The 13,401-nt window shown below is 39.5% G+C and overlaps 1 protein-coding gene across 9 annotated transcripts in view; it reads left to right on the top strand.

The window, feature by feature from the left end:
- LOC135966678 (uncharacterized) overlaps positions 1 to 13,401 on the top strand; it is a 267,601-nt gene that overhangs the window by 60,532 nt on the left and 193,668 nt on the right. For all 9 annotated transcript variants that reach the window (XR_012421095.1, XR_010580214.2, XM_065526468.2 and 6 more), the window contains one exon: positions 3,517 to 3,559. Coding sequence is in view for 6 of the 9 variants with exons in the window: in XM_065526468.2 (XP_065382540.1) it covers positions 3,517 to 3,559 (43 nt within the window). In the remaining 3 variants the exon portion in view is untranslated. The remainder of the gene's footprint in view (positions 1 to 3,516; positions 3,560 to 13,401) is intronic.

Genomic DNA, 13,401 nt, shown 5'->3' with positions numbered 1-13,401 from the left:
TTCAGTTATATGTGCTCTTCTGCCTCCTCTCAGTCACCACCATGGTCCCTGGGATTCTGGAACCTCCCATACTGGCATTGGGCAATCCCATGTTCCAGATTGTCCCTTAGAATCCACCTCTCCATTAAAGCTCCAGTATTTTATTCAGTCAGAGCAATTTTATGTGTCAGATTGCCTAACAATGAATCCCTGGTGAATTAATGAATTATTCTATTGCAACTACATAACATTTGCATCTTATAATAGGAATAGTGAGAAGCTGCAAAGATTTTCTCTATACTGGGGATCAAGGGAGGACATTTAGACCTGGTGTTTTTTTGTAGCATCCCTTGAGAAATACCCTAATCCAGATATGTGTAGGATCAGCTATCTACAGCATGATATCCCTATGTGTCTATGCATGCCCCCATGTAGGGCAGAAAGGCAGCAGCAGCAGCAGGGGATGGCAGAGTGGATTTTAACTAAAGATGAGAGATGGGCATTCCAGACACGTGCCATTTGATTTAGACCCTGATTCTTCTTGCTGGATTCCCACTCATGCCTATGTTGAACAATCTCAACTTGCTGGAAGTGTGTCCTGAATTGTACCTTCTGGTAATTCCACGTCATTATAAGTAAATGGAATTCCTTTGCTGGAGGCCTTTTGCTCTGACAGGGACAAATCATTCTTGGTGAGAGACAGAAGATGTCGAGGAAGATGAACTCTCAATTATGCAGCTCATCCCAGCTGTGCCAAGCAAGTGGGAACACCCAATACACAAGATCATTTTCCAGGACTCAAGGCTTTTGTTTTTCCATAACCCTGAATCCTGGGACTGGAATCCCAAATGTCTTGACATGAAAATAATTTTTTTTAAACAAGATGAAATTTCCCATTTATCACTAAATGAAATTCCCCTCCAGAGGAGAATGCCTTCATAGATTTTCTGCTAGGATCCACCTGCTAGAAAAAAAAATACCTTAGATACATTATAAGAATTGCAGAATTGCAAAAGCAATAACACTTTACCATATTAATTAATTTTGAATTACAGTCGAAGTCTTGTATAAGTGCATATGACATCCATGGTAATGCCAAATTAATTCTTTATGATCAGTGCTATTGCAATCAATACTAAATGAATTCATAATGATAAGATACTTAAAATAAAGAGTTACCACAAAAACAATAAAAAGACCATCATCATCCCAACTATAGCACACTAATAAAGTTTTAGCTCAATAAGCTAGTGCTATCCATGACAATCAATGGCAGATACTTAATTTATTTCTACTTGTCCCTGTCTTACTTTTCCTGTAAGGGCTGTGTAAAGCATACTCCTTTGATTCTACCGTAAATTGTGTAGAGAGAAATAAATACAGTACTCTTATTATTCAATAATTTTGCTGTAGCATTTACTTTGCATATCACCTCTGCCAAAGAACTCATGGCAAATTATACACACCAATCTAGTTCCAAATGGATTCCTTTTTGTCTCTATTTCCTCCTCATGAGAACTATGTAATCTTCTCTGAATCTCCTCTCCTCTTTCATTGATGAAGCTATTTGTAGTACGTATGGGGTTAAAGACTAGAAGATGACTTCACTGGTCTTTACGTTTGCACTTTTTCATTTTAATAATGCCAAAAGACACTGTGTGGATGGAAACTAATGACTTTATCATATCTATCCTTTACTGTGCATTAAAGAATCAGTCAATCCTGAAGATAAGAAGTAACAACTTCCTCCCTCCTCCCTCCCTCCCTCCCTCCCTCCCTCCCTTCCTTCCTTCCTTCCTTCCTTCCTTCCTTCCTTCCTTCCTTCCTTCCTTCCTCCCTCCCACCCTTCCTTCCTTCTTTCCTTCCTTCCTTCTCTCTCCCTCTCTCCCTGTTTGAGCATCTTCCATATGTCAGTGATATTCTGGCCTGGGCCCTAGAAATAACAAAAAAAATTAATCCTTACCTTCTAGCTTAGATAGAATCATGAAAAGAGTACTGAGCTTGGTCAGGCATGGCAGCTCAAGCCTGTAATTTCAGCACTTACAGAGGCCAGGTCAGGAGGATTCACTTGAGGCAAGGAGTTGAAGACTAGTCTGGGCAACATGAAGAGACCCTGACTCTATTAAAAATTAAAAAAAAAAATACTGGAGTTGGCATCAGGTTGAAGCAAATCTTAGTTTTTAAATTTTATTTGTTATTTGATCTTGGGCACTGTGGCAGAGGCAAATTTCATTTCAGATCTTTTCTTCTTGGGAACATGGACAGCTATACTTCCCAAATCCCTTGCATATAAATGGACTGTATGAGTAGTCCTGGGCAATGAATGGTGTGTAGAAATTATGTGTGTCACTTCTGGGCTAAGCTAGTACTTCCTATGTACTAGTTCAGTCCTTTCTTGCCCATAACAAGGCCTCATGTTGGGGTGGTAGAGTCATAAGATAGAAATAGCCTGGATTGCTGAGTCCCTGTGTATTAGTCAGGGTTCTTCAGAGAAACACAACCAAGAGGATATAAAAGATGACATAAAAGAAGCGATTTAACATGGGAATTGGCTCATATAGTTATAGAAACCAAGAAGTTTTATGATCTGTTGTCTGCAAGCTGGAGAACCAGGAAAGCCAGTGGTGTAATTCCAACCGAAGACCTTAGAACCAGGGGAGGTGACAGTGTAATCCCAGTCCACAACTGAAGTCTTGAGAACCAGGTTGGGGCTGCTGGTGTAAGTCTGGAGTCCAAAAGCTGAGAGACAGGAGCTCCCATGTCTGAGGGCAAGAGAAGATGAATGTCCCACCTCGAGAGAGAGAGACAGAGAGAGAGAGAGAGAGAGAGAGAGACAGAGAGAGAGAGAGTGTGTGTTTGGTTCTTCTTTTCTTTATTGGGTCTGCTGATTCAAATGCTAATCTCTTCCAGAAACACCCTCATAGACATGCTTAGAAATAATTTCTACCAGCTATCAGAGTCAAGTTGACTTAATCCAGTCAAGCTGACACAAAATTAACCATCACACACTTTGCAAGGAAAAAAACTGCCTTGGAAGGTACCTAACCTGTGGTGGACTTTGTGTGATAGAGAAACAAAAGTTGTTTCTTTCTTTAGGAGTTGCTTGCTACTGTACCATGAGTCTAACCAATCCTATCTAAAATAGGTAGGTGACCTCTGTGAGTATCCATTTCTTCATCACAAAACAGGGATAATGTATTTCTTACTTACATAATGAAGTTCCTGAGAAAATCAGTGAAGATAACTAACATATCACACACACATTAATTAAGTCAGAGTTATGCAATGGCTGAGTTGAACTATTCTGGATTCAAGAATTATAACTCACAATTTCATAAGATTCATTTGGCCCAGGTATCTGTCTGTCTATCATAACACCAGGAGATGTTGTTTAATTAAAGATTTTAGAAAGATGAAATGATTTCTTGAAAGTGATTAAAGCTCATGCTCTATAATGAGAGTTGCATGTAAGTTGCATGTAAAAATATGAGTTGCCACGATGGGCTCTCATACGGGTCTCCTGTTTCTCTTCCTCAGGGCTGGTGATACTCACACACTTCTCTCATCCAGAGCTTCATGGGTGAGTTCCAAATTCTTCTGTCCCATGATCTGCATCAAGGCATCTAATTTACACTTAAAAGCTTTTGTTACTAAGCTTGGACTCTGTCCAAAATAACCACTCACTGCATGCTGTTATTGCCTACCATTATTTTTTTAAAAATACTTTTCATAATCTGAAGCTATCCTGTATTGAATGTTTACTATGAGTTTCCTGCTGCTAGAAGGTAAACTTAGTGAGATCAGAGACACAACTGTTTTTTTCACTATCACATCCCCATTGCCTAGAAGAGTGCCTGGCTTACAGAAGACAGTCAATAGATATCAGTTGAATAAATGAATGACCGAGCATAGTAGATATTCCATAAATCAGTTGAATGAATGAATGAGCTGGCATATAGTAGGCATTCTATAAATATCAGGAAACAGATAAAGTGATGGTAAAGAGTGATTGAGTATGGAATGAACGTTTTGTTTTTTTTTTTTGTAACAGATAATTAGAAAATACCTTTTCTGAGCAACTGATGACATTTGACCAGAACTGGAATGATGAAAGCAGGACTATTTTATCTACTAAGAATTATAAGCATAATGCCTGTGACTTAGAGTTTTTCAGTGCCTGGGAAAGTGTTTCAGGCCTGGAAAAATATTACTGGCATTAATTTATGAAAAGAATACAGCAAAATTGAAACCAACAATATTTATTTAAATGCATACAAAATGTCAATTGTAACTAATCAACTGCAACTCAACTGTTATCATTTTATATAAATTCTACTCAATATGCAATGTGAGTATATTTTAATATGTTTGATCTGATGTGCTTAGAACCCAAAAGAATCTTGTTAGATGGGAAAGAGCTAGTTGTGTGAGAATATTGTGTGAGAAGCAGAGAATGCCTCAAAACAGAAAAATGAATTCCATGTGACTGAGGAAGAAAAAGAAAGATGCGGCCAGAGAATAAGGAGAGAGTGAGGGAGACTGGTAGGAAATGAGGCTGAAATCAGACAGTGTCTGGATTGTGCAGTTTTACACAGTGTAAGGAAAATGGACATATACTTCTCAAGACACTCTTCTTTTTCTGGTTCAGGAGTGTGGGTGTGAGTATGTGTGTATACACTGCATTATATTTTTCAAATGTGTTTGCCTTTGAGGAGTTGTTTAAGCCAGGGATAAAGGCTATTAGTTATTTTTCTATATGCTCTGGCTATTCCTATACACAGATTATTGCCTCAATGCCACCACTCATATTCTTAGTCACTCATGGATGAAACAAGAGCATCCTATATGCTAACTAGCTTTATCATGGTAGATTCTTGATTTTTGCACTTAAATCCAATTATATTTGGCGTGTTTTGGTTTATCTCACTCAACATGACTTCAGACAGTTTCAAAGCCAAGGAGGAACGCATAAGTATTCGGGCAGTCATTGAAGGCAAGAACCCGTCACCTCTTCTTACCTTATCATGGGACCAATGGTTCATTCAAGAGCTTATGCTCAACCCAGTTGCTCCAAGGGCCATATCATTTATACTTGTTTCATGATACTGTCCAGTTACCACTGAATATGAAAATATCTTAAAATAATTGCTTTATCAGGTGTGGATCAAAACCTTCTTTTATGTCAGTTGGTGGTGGAGGCAGAGGGCAGTTTAGTGCTTTGCCATCCAAACCACAGAATATCTTTGCTGCTTTATTTTTTCCTTCAATTGTCATTGAAAATAACTAGTCATAATGCCTTTGTAAGCCTCGCCCAGCCTCAGCTATGCGTAAATCATGCTCCCAGACAGGGCCCCTTGGTTTAGAGGTCCCATTGTGGAAGTGATTTAGGTAGAGGCAGGATCATGAATAAAGAACACTCACCCTCTTCTTCAGAGGCAGGGGCGGGAGAGCCCTTCCCAAACATCTCTTTTCAGTACCAGTATTTGGCTAAGAGCTTTAATTTCATTAGACAAATGGGGGCTGGGTTTTTCCATGCATCTCAGCCTCCTTTTAATGTGTAAATTACATAGGATTTGCCACTCATTACAATGGTGATATGATTATTGGCCTCAAATAGACCACACTGCACAGGCCCCCAGTGATAGGCCAGCTCAGAAGTGGCATGTGTGGGAAGCTTTGGACAGCATATGTCTGCTGATCACAAGCCTTCAAAAGAATAGAATCCACAGACGCGAGGCTCCCACTGGCTTTACTCAGAGTGCTTCACGGAAAGTTGATTTCTGGGTGGACGTGACATCCTGAAAGGTAACAATATAGTTACAAAGTGAAAACTGCTCGGGGCGAAAGGAGTGGCAAGGAGAATGCTTTTAGGATTTGGAGGCAGAAGCCCTAGGCCTGGCTGTTTACTGAAGAAAGTCATGTCACTGAACTCTTATGAACCTTAGTTTCCCCACTCACAAAATGAGGATAATAATGCCTCCCCAATACCTGCAAGTTATTAAGGAACACTATTTGTTGATACTGCGCTAGGTATGACTGTGCGGGGCAATATCATTCCCGTTGTCTCATTCATTCCTTAAAATAACCCTTAGAGGTAGCTATGGCTAAGCACACTAAGGAAAGTTAAAGAAGCCAGTGCAGCTCCCCCAACCCCCAACAAATGCTTCATGGACAAAGAGCTTTATGGAAAAATATATAGCTTAGAAGATTCTGTACAGTATGTCCTGTGCTCCTCAGCCAGTTCTTAGAAAACCACAGTGCACATTAGCACATTAAAGGCTCTGAGAAGCTCCTTATTAAAACAATCTTTTTATTTATTTATTTTTTAATCCAGAATTTCCTTTGAGACCACCTTCCCTCCTCCCTCACCCCAACAAATGCATACACCCAGCTGCCTAGGAGCTAAGTCTCCTGCAGAGGCAATAGCCCCAGAACAGTTTCTGATTTGGAGATGGACAGACAGGAGAACATCAGAGAGTCCCTGTAAGGAGGCATTGTCAGCTTGGAAGGGGCTGGCAGAGAACTCTGTGAACACGTGATTGTGATGGGAGGCCCATTCTGGTACAACTTTACCACTCTTCGAGCGTAGTATGGGAGGAGTTTATTGTCCCCCCACCCAAATAAAATTTATTCTACACGGATGGAATATAATATTGGTTCTACTTTTTCCCATTCATTCATTCATTTTGTATATTTTTTATAAACCCAAATATATCCCCCATCTGTGGTCTGTATCACGCCAGAAATTTAGGTGTTCAGCTACACAAGATGAATGTGTTGGTGGATGTACACCGAATCAGACTCTCAAGAGCGGCTACTTCATTCATGGCTTCTACTTTCCATGACTTTCCTCATTTCCATCAGCATAAATCGACCATGGTACTAAGATTTTATACTTGTTTAATGCTTTGTATTACAAAGCACACACATTTCTCATACATTTTCAGAGTCTATTCCTTCAAACACTAGGTCAGAAAGATGTAAATGCTTCTGAAAGAACAAGTATGTGTGCTTACTTTTTAGGTGGCAGAGAGGTGGTTTTATTGGAAATTCTGGGCTAATGAAAAATGATTTATTTAATACAGGACATCTTACAGCTTTTAATGTACACTGTGATTCTCTAAAAGTATAAAGGAAAAGCTAAAGCATACATTTCCCAAGCTATCTGTTTAGCCTTAGAGCTCTTAGTCCGTGGAGCATTTTTTTGGGAAATGTTATACTGGCTGTTTTCCTCTAGTGTGTACAGCAAAGGCTACCTCTGAGAGTTATTATAACAAAGGAATGGGGTGTGCTGGTGCTACTGCCTAGCACAGTGGGTGCCCAGTGGGGATACAGCAACTAGTGTTCTCTAACAACACGTAGGAAGCAGGCAGGCCTCAGCCTCTCTACCCATCATCACCCTCCAACGGTGACTTGCTTTCTCATCTGGCTGTGACCTGGGTTAGTTCCTTGGCTCCGGTTCCCTGAGTCAATCCTCTCTGGAACTAGAGGCCAGCTTGCCTTCCACCCCCATCAGCTGGGCCATGCTCTTTTCTCTTTCCTTAGGCCCTGCCAGCCAGTGGGCTAGGCCTGGTCCTACTTCTACTACTTTGTCCATCATCCTCTTCGAGTGACAACTCAGGTACTGCTAGATGTTGAGAACCACTTTCCCCTAGAAAAGGTGCTACTGTGTCTCACTCTCTGATAATAACTTTTAGATATTCATGCTGGCTTGATCTGACCTTGGCATTTACTATCTCAGTGGACTGGGTATAGAATGTCCCAGCTACTACCTCGCCTGTCTTGGTTCACTCTATGCTGCCAGATGGGAACTCCTGGTTTGCTACATGGCCAGGGCTCCTTGCGTTTTGATTATCTTGGAAATTTTCCAGAACTATGTCTTATAGGTGAGTAAATTTGTACTTACTTATATCAGTGTCAAGTGGCAGGAGATGGCTAGAACTCTGGTCTCTAGACTACCAGGGTGATTCTCTTTCCACTATACTACTATACTTGATACACAATTATTACATTTCTGTTTTGCTTACTGGGAAAGAAAGATGACTCATGCAGAAAAGTTTTGCCATAACTTTTTTCTGGCCATTTTATGCACACTAAGTGTATAACTAAGTTTGGCCATTTTCACCAACTCTCTGTGTTAGGGAGACTAAATCCTATACAACTGATTCTTCTCAGTGACTCATGTCTGAAATCATGGTTCCTTCAATAAAATGTAGGCTGAAGTTTTCTAGGGTAACCTCTGAATGCCAGACTCACTCCCAGTAGGGAAGAGCTTTTGAGAAAGAGCTTTCCTAAATAAAGAGACTTTATTGTCTCTAATGCCTCTAGCAGTGAGCCCAGAGAAAATGTAAGGACCGTTCCAGGCCAGTTTTATGACACCTGGAACTAAGGGCTAGATGCTGGAGACAGGGTTTTCTCTGGTTTGCCTGTAGGCTTGTCCATAGAGCAGAGTTTCTCACAGATGTACCTCACCTTGATTGGCTTGACCATGCTCCTGCCCAGAAACTGGGGCCAACTGTGATCTCTTGGGGCTCTGAACCCTGTCTGGCTGGAGATGATATCATTGCTCACCAGCCAATGTCAAGGATAAATACCTGAATATTGGCTTGGTATGCTGAGGCCAATTAAAAAACTAGGATACTTGATGAGTAAACCTAGGATTGGCCAAGCAGCAATAAAATCACTAGAGGTTGCTAAGCACCATCATCAGTATATCAGGCATCAGAGAAAGTGACCTACTGAATCTTAAATAGCTCACGTTTCAAAATCTGAAGAAACAGGTTCTGTGAATAAGAAGATTAAGGGATTGGAGTTTGGGCAGTTCTTCGTAAAATCTGGCCAGATCTTCAAATTTCATTTCTGTATCCAAACACTAAACAAAGGATTATGTTTATTTTGTTAAAAATAATTGTGCTCGTAATGGGAGGGGCAGAGAAAGGACGTCCTTGACCCCACTGCAAAACATGAATTTTTGATAATTTATTTTCTCTTAAACTATTTGGGATTAAGGATATACATTTGAGAGACAGGTGAGCTATGGTGAAAGCCAGGGAAGAAAACACAGTTAAATGAATTCCCCAGAGAGTAAGCCTAGGCCCGTGGTGTTAGTTTGTGCACAACTGTGCTAAGAGCAATAACTAGCAACTGAGTTTTTCCTACCTGATTTCTGGAAACTGTACTGATTGTCAATCGTCAAACAAATTCTTTGTTCTTTGCCCTAAACTACTGGTGCCATTTTATGAATCCTTCATCAAAAACTTTGGGAAAAACTATAGTATATAATACAAAACATTTTTATTTCATTATCTTTGCTGAGATCAATGAGTTTAACTTTCAATCTTACTACATTTTGAACTGCTGCAGATGGTGTAGGTGGCAAATATTACACATTTGGTTAGAAAACATCATGGATATAAATACCCTTGTCTTTTTCCCTCAGATCAGTGGAGAGCTTTAAGAACAGGATAAATACCCATCTGCCTGGAAAATTGCCTGGAGGCAGGGTGATGGACTAGATGTCTTACTTAGATTCCTTCCAACCCTCTGATTCAGAGCCCTCCTCTGTTGCCAACAGTGAGTTCTGGTGGGATACGTCCAGGACTGCAGCCCCTTCTGCATGTGTGCATAATGCCCCAAGATTTTTCGTTGAGTTTAGTGAAGAATAAGCTCCCTTTTCCATCTGTATGGAAATAGGCTGCTTCTGAAATGCTATTTGCGGACTTCATTGGAGGGTGTGGGTCTAATCAGAAATGATGAATGGATGAACACTAATGGATTTTTTGGAGAGGTCACTCTTTCAGGGGGCTAAGCATCTTGATTTGTGCATCTTTAAGGGGTGTGGTACAGAGCCCAAAGGCATTACCTAAGCTCACCTGCCAGGTGATGGCCTAGTGGGATCATCATGGACTTGGGCCAACAACTAGACACTGTTGATGGCAGTTACACCTGTGCAGATGCAATGTAAGTTTATAATGGAAGTGGGTACCCCATTCATGGCTAAAAAGTCCTATTTACAAGCCTCGTGAGTAAAGAGACAGCCATACACTTTTGTTTTGAGATATGTACATATTTATTTTTGTTTTTATTTAAGTTTTAAAGCAAGCTGTATACTCTTTAGAAAATTTTTAAGGAAGTAGAAATATATGAAGACTGAAACAAAAATAATTCTAAATTCCTCAGCCCAGAAACATTCACTGCTAATGCTGTGGTATACAGCAGACACTTGAAACTTGTGAGTGGACATACTGAGCACATGAAAAATGGACACATTCACCCATCCCACCATAGCCTATAAGTCATCTCTAAAGATCGAGTAAATTATAGTGGAAAATTTAAGTGCCCACTTCAGAGCACTAAAAATTCCTTTTAATTTTTTACTTGATGAGTAATTTTTGCATTCTCTGGAATACAGGCAGAAAAGTTTCATGAGTTAGTTTTTGTCACTTTCAGGGTAGAAAAAATGATGAACTCATTCATCAGGCTCCCAACTTCCATAAGAAGCATCCCTCCATCGCTGTTCTGCTCCTGCCACAGTCTCTCCACTTCCATGACCAGCACTGGCTGATTGGGTTCTATCCAAACTCATCACCCTCTTTTTTTCTTTTTAAGATTTTGTGAAAAAGATGTCGTGTTTTCTTTTAAATAATTTAAATCACTTTGCAGAGTGTTACTTGATTTCGTAATAATAAAATCCTTCTGACAAGTAGCTGCTGGTTGGCTGCCCTGTTACTCTATGTAAATTGATCATCCCTCCACACCAGAGTTATACACTTAACATCTCAAATTCATACATCAGCAATGCAACTGATTTGTATGTTTTATGAACTTTGAGTTGCTCATGATTAGAAAAGTTACATATGCATATGTTAGAATTTTATTGTTTTTCTGTCTAGCCTTTTTCTCTCTAACTCTGTATGTGGGGTGTTGTATGTGTGAGTATGGCTATGTATGTACAATGTATATACAGTTCCTACATGTTATATTCTTAAATATTGTCAGTGGAGCATTTTTCCAGTTCATTATGAGTATCCATTTATTGATTTATTTGTTTGTTGTATATTGTTTGTCTTACCCACCACAAAATACACATCATCAGAACATACACATTTTACTGTTGTTCATTGTTATATCCCCAGCATCTAGAATAAGTCCTGGCGATAATAGATACTAAATAAACATTAGTTTATTGAATAAATGAATGGCTAAAATAGCCACTGGATATATAGTTTCTTTTCTTTTCTTTCTTTCTTTCTTCCTTTCTTTTTTTTTTTTTTTTTAGACAGTGTCTTGCTCTGTCACCCAGGCTGGAGTGCAGTGGCATGATCTTGGCTCACTGCAAGCTCCACCTCCTGGGTTCACGCCATTCTCCTGCCTCAGCCTCCCAAGTAGCTGAGACTAAAGGCGCCTGCCACCACACCCAGCTAATTTTGTTTTTGTATTTTTAGTAGAGACAGGGTTTCACCGTGTTTGCCAGGATGGTCTCGATCTCCTGACCTCATGATCTGCCTGTCTCGGCCTCCCAAAGTACTACGATTATAGGCATGAGCCACCGCGCCCGGCCTACTGGGTATATAATTTTTGATGATTGAATAGTATTTCCTAATAGAGGTATAAACACAGTTTAGTTAACTATCCTTTTTAATGTTAATGTGATATAATATTTTTATTAACATAAACCATGTTCTGAGGAACAAAGATCTTGGTCACTAGTTTTGATTTTTCTGTCAGGATAGAGTCTAGATGTAGCGTTTACTAGGTTGAAGCATAAAGAAGATACGAAGCCATTACAGCTTAATATTTTTTGCCCATTTTTCCCCTCAGAACACTAGCAAAGTTTTACACTCCCATAAGCAATGAATGGAAGTTCTTGTTTTATGTAGTAACTTTTTTCAACTTTCTCAATTCTGGAATTTGAAGGAATTTCATTTCTATTGTGGACATCACATTAGTCAAGATCTCTCTAGCTCCTGGAACAAAAACTTCCAAATCTTAACACCGTAAGTGTTTTTTTTTTCTCTTGTTGATGTCATGGTGTGATGTAGCTTGAGTCACTCTTCTGGATAGCAGCCCTCTAAGCAGGGACTCAGGGATTTGAACTCTTTTAATCTACCATCTCTGAGATCTCTGAGTGCTGCACTTCTGGATGAATCAGTGTGTGTGTGTGTGTGTGTGTGTGTGTGTGTGTGTGTGTGTGTGTGTGTGTGGAGAGAGAGAGAGAGAGACAGACAAAGACAGAGAAAGGAATCAAGTGGTATATTTATTTTATGACTAAGCTCAAAGTCAAGTATATATATCCACCCACATTCCATTGGCCAGAACTCAGTCATGTGATCATACGTAGATGCGAGAGGAGCTGGAAAATAGAGTCTCCGTGAGTACCCAGTTGATAAATAAATTGTACGTTGAAACCGATTCTAAAAACATCTTTCACTTTTTGGATAGCAGAAGAGGATAGGGTGCCTATTATTGATCTGATGCCCCTGATTCTGATCAAGTGTTCTACACCCTTCACCTCCTGTGACGGTGGCCAGCATGTGTCCAGTAGTACTCACAACATAAAGACGAATAAACAGAACAAGCACCAGTCTTGTGAGATGAAGTTGCTTGTCCTGGAATTGAGGAGAAACGCTATTCAATTTACCCACCTTTAGAGTTCTCTTTGGTGTTCTGGAACAATTCCAACTTGGATAATTGCATTCTGCTGATCTAAAATTCCCCTGTAGTTTCCTTCGGATGAGCTAGCCTTCATTTCCCTCTCTGCACATCGTAGCATAGTGTTACTGGCACCCAGTGATTGCTCCATTCTGCAAAAGAGCTGGTTACATTTCACCACCAGGAAAGTGATCCCTGGGTAAATATACAGAATCTGCAGGTTTCTTTGGTTTCTTAAGCGTAGAAACATACATTTAATGGATTAGTAAAATTAGTGACTTGAAACTCTAGGTAGTGGAATAAGTTAGTAGTTTTCTGTTACGCTATAAATTTAACTCTAGAAATCAAAAAAAAAAATCTTCTCAAGGATATGTAGTCTCTTTTGACCCAACAAATAATAGAGTACATTTTCTGTTGCCAAATATGAAATTCTGTAACGATGTATTCAATGATGTCTATGGGATTTTTGCTATATATTTATAGCACTATGTTTACCTCTATCCAAAATAATAAATTCTTTCTCTAGCAGATTTCAATTAGTAGAATTAACATTTAGAAAACTACTTTTTTTCTCCTAGGAATATTTACTTTGATAAGTAGTCTACACCATCCCCAACTAAATGCTTATGTGTGCTAAAATGGAAAGGAATGATATTAATTTTCATCCAGAAATAAAATACTGCTTGGTGGTGGGCGATTCCGTTAAAAATTGAAGGTCAATTTGCAATTAAAGGGTCTTTTAACAAAGTATCAGAATAACGTACTGCTCAT

This window comes from Macaca fascicularis, chromosome 12 (assembly GCF_037993035.2).
Source record: "Macaca fascicularis isolate 582-1 chromosome 12, T2T-MFA8v1.1".
NCBI lineage: Eukaryota > Metazoa > Chordata > Mammalia > Primates > Cercopithecidae > Macaca > Macaca fascicularis.
The sequence above is the reverse complement of the archived record's forward strand: the minus strand, read 5'-3'. Positions and strand labels throughout refer to the sequence as shown.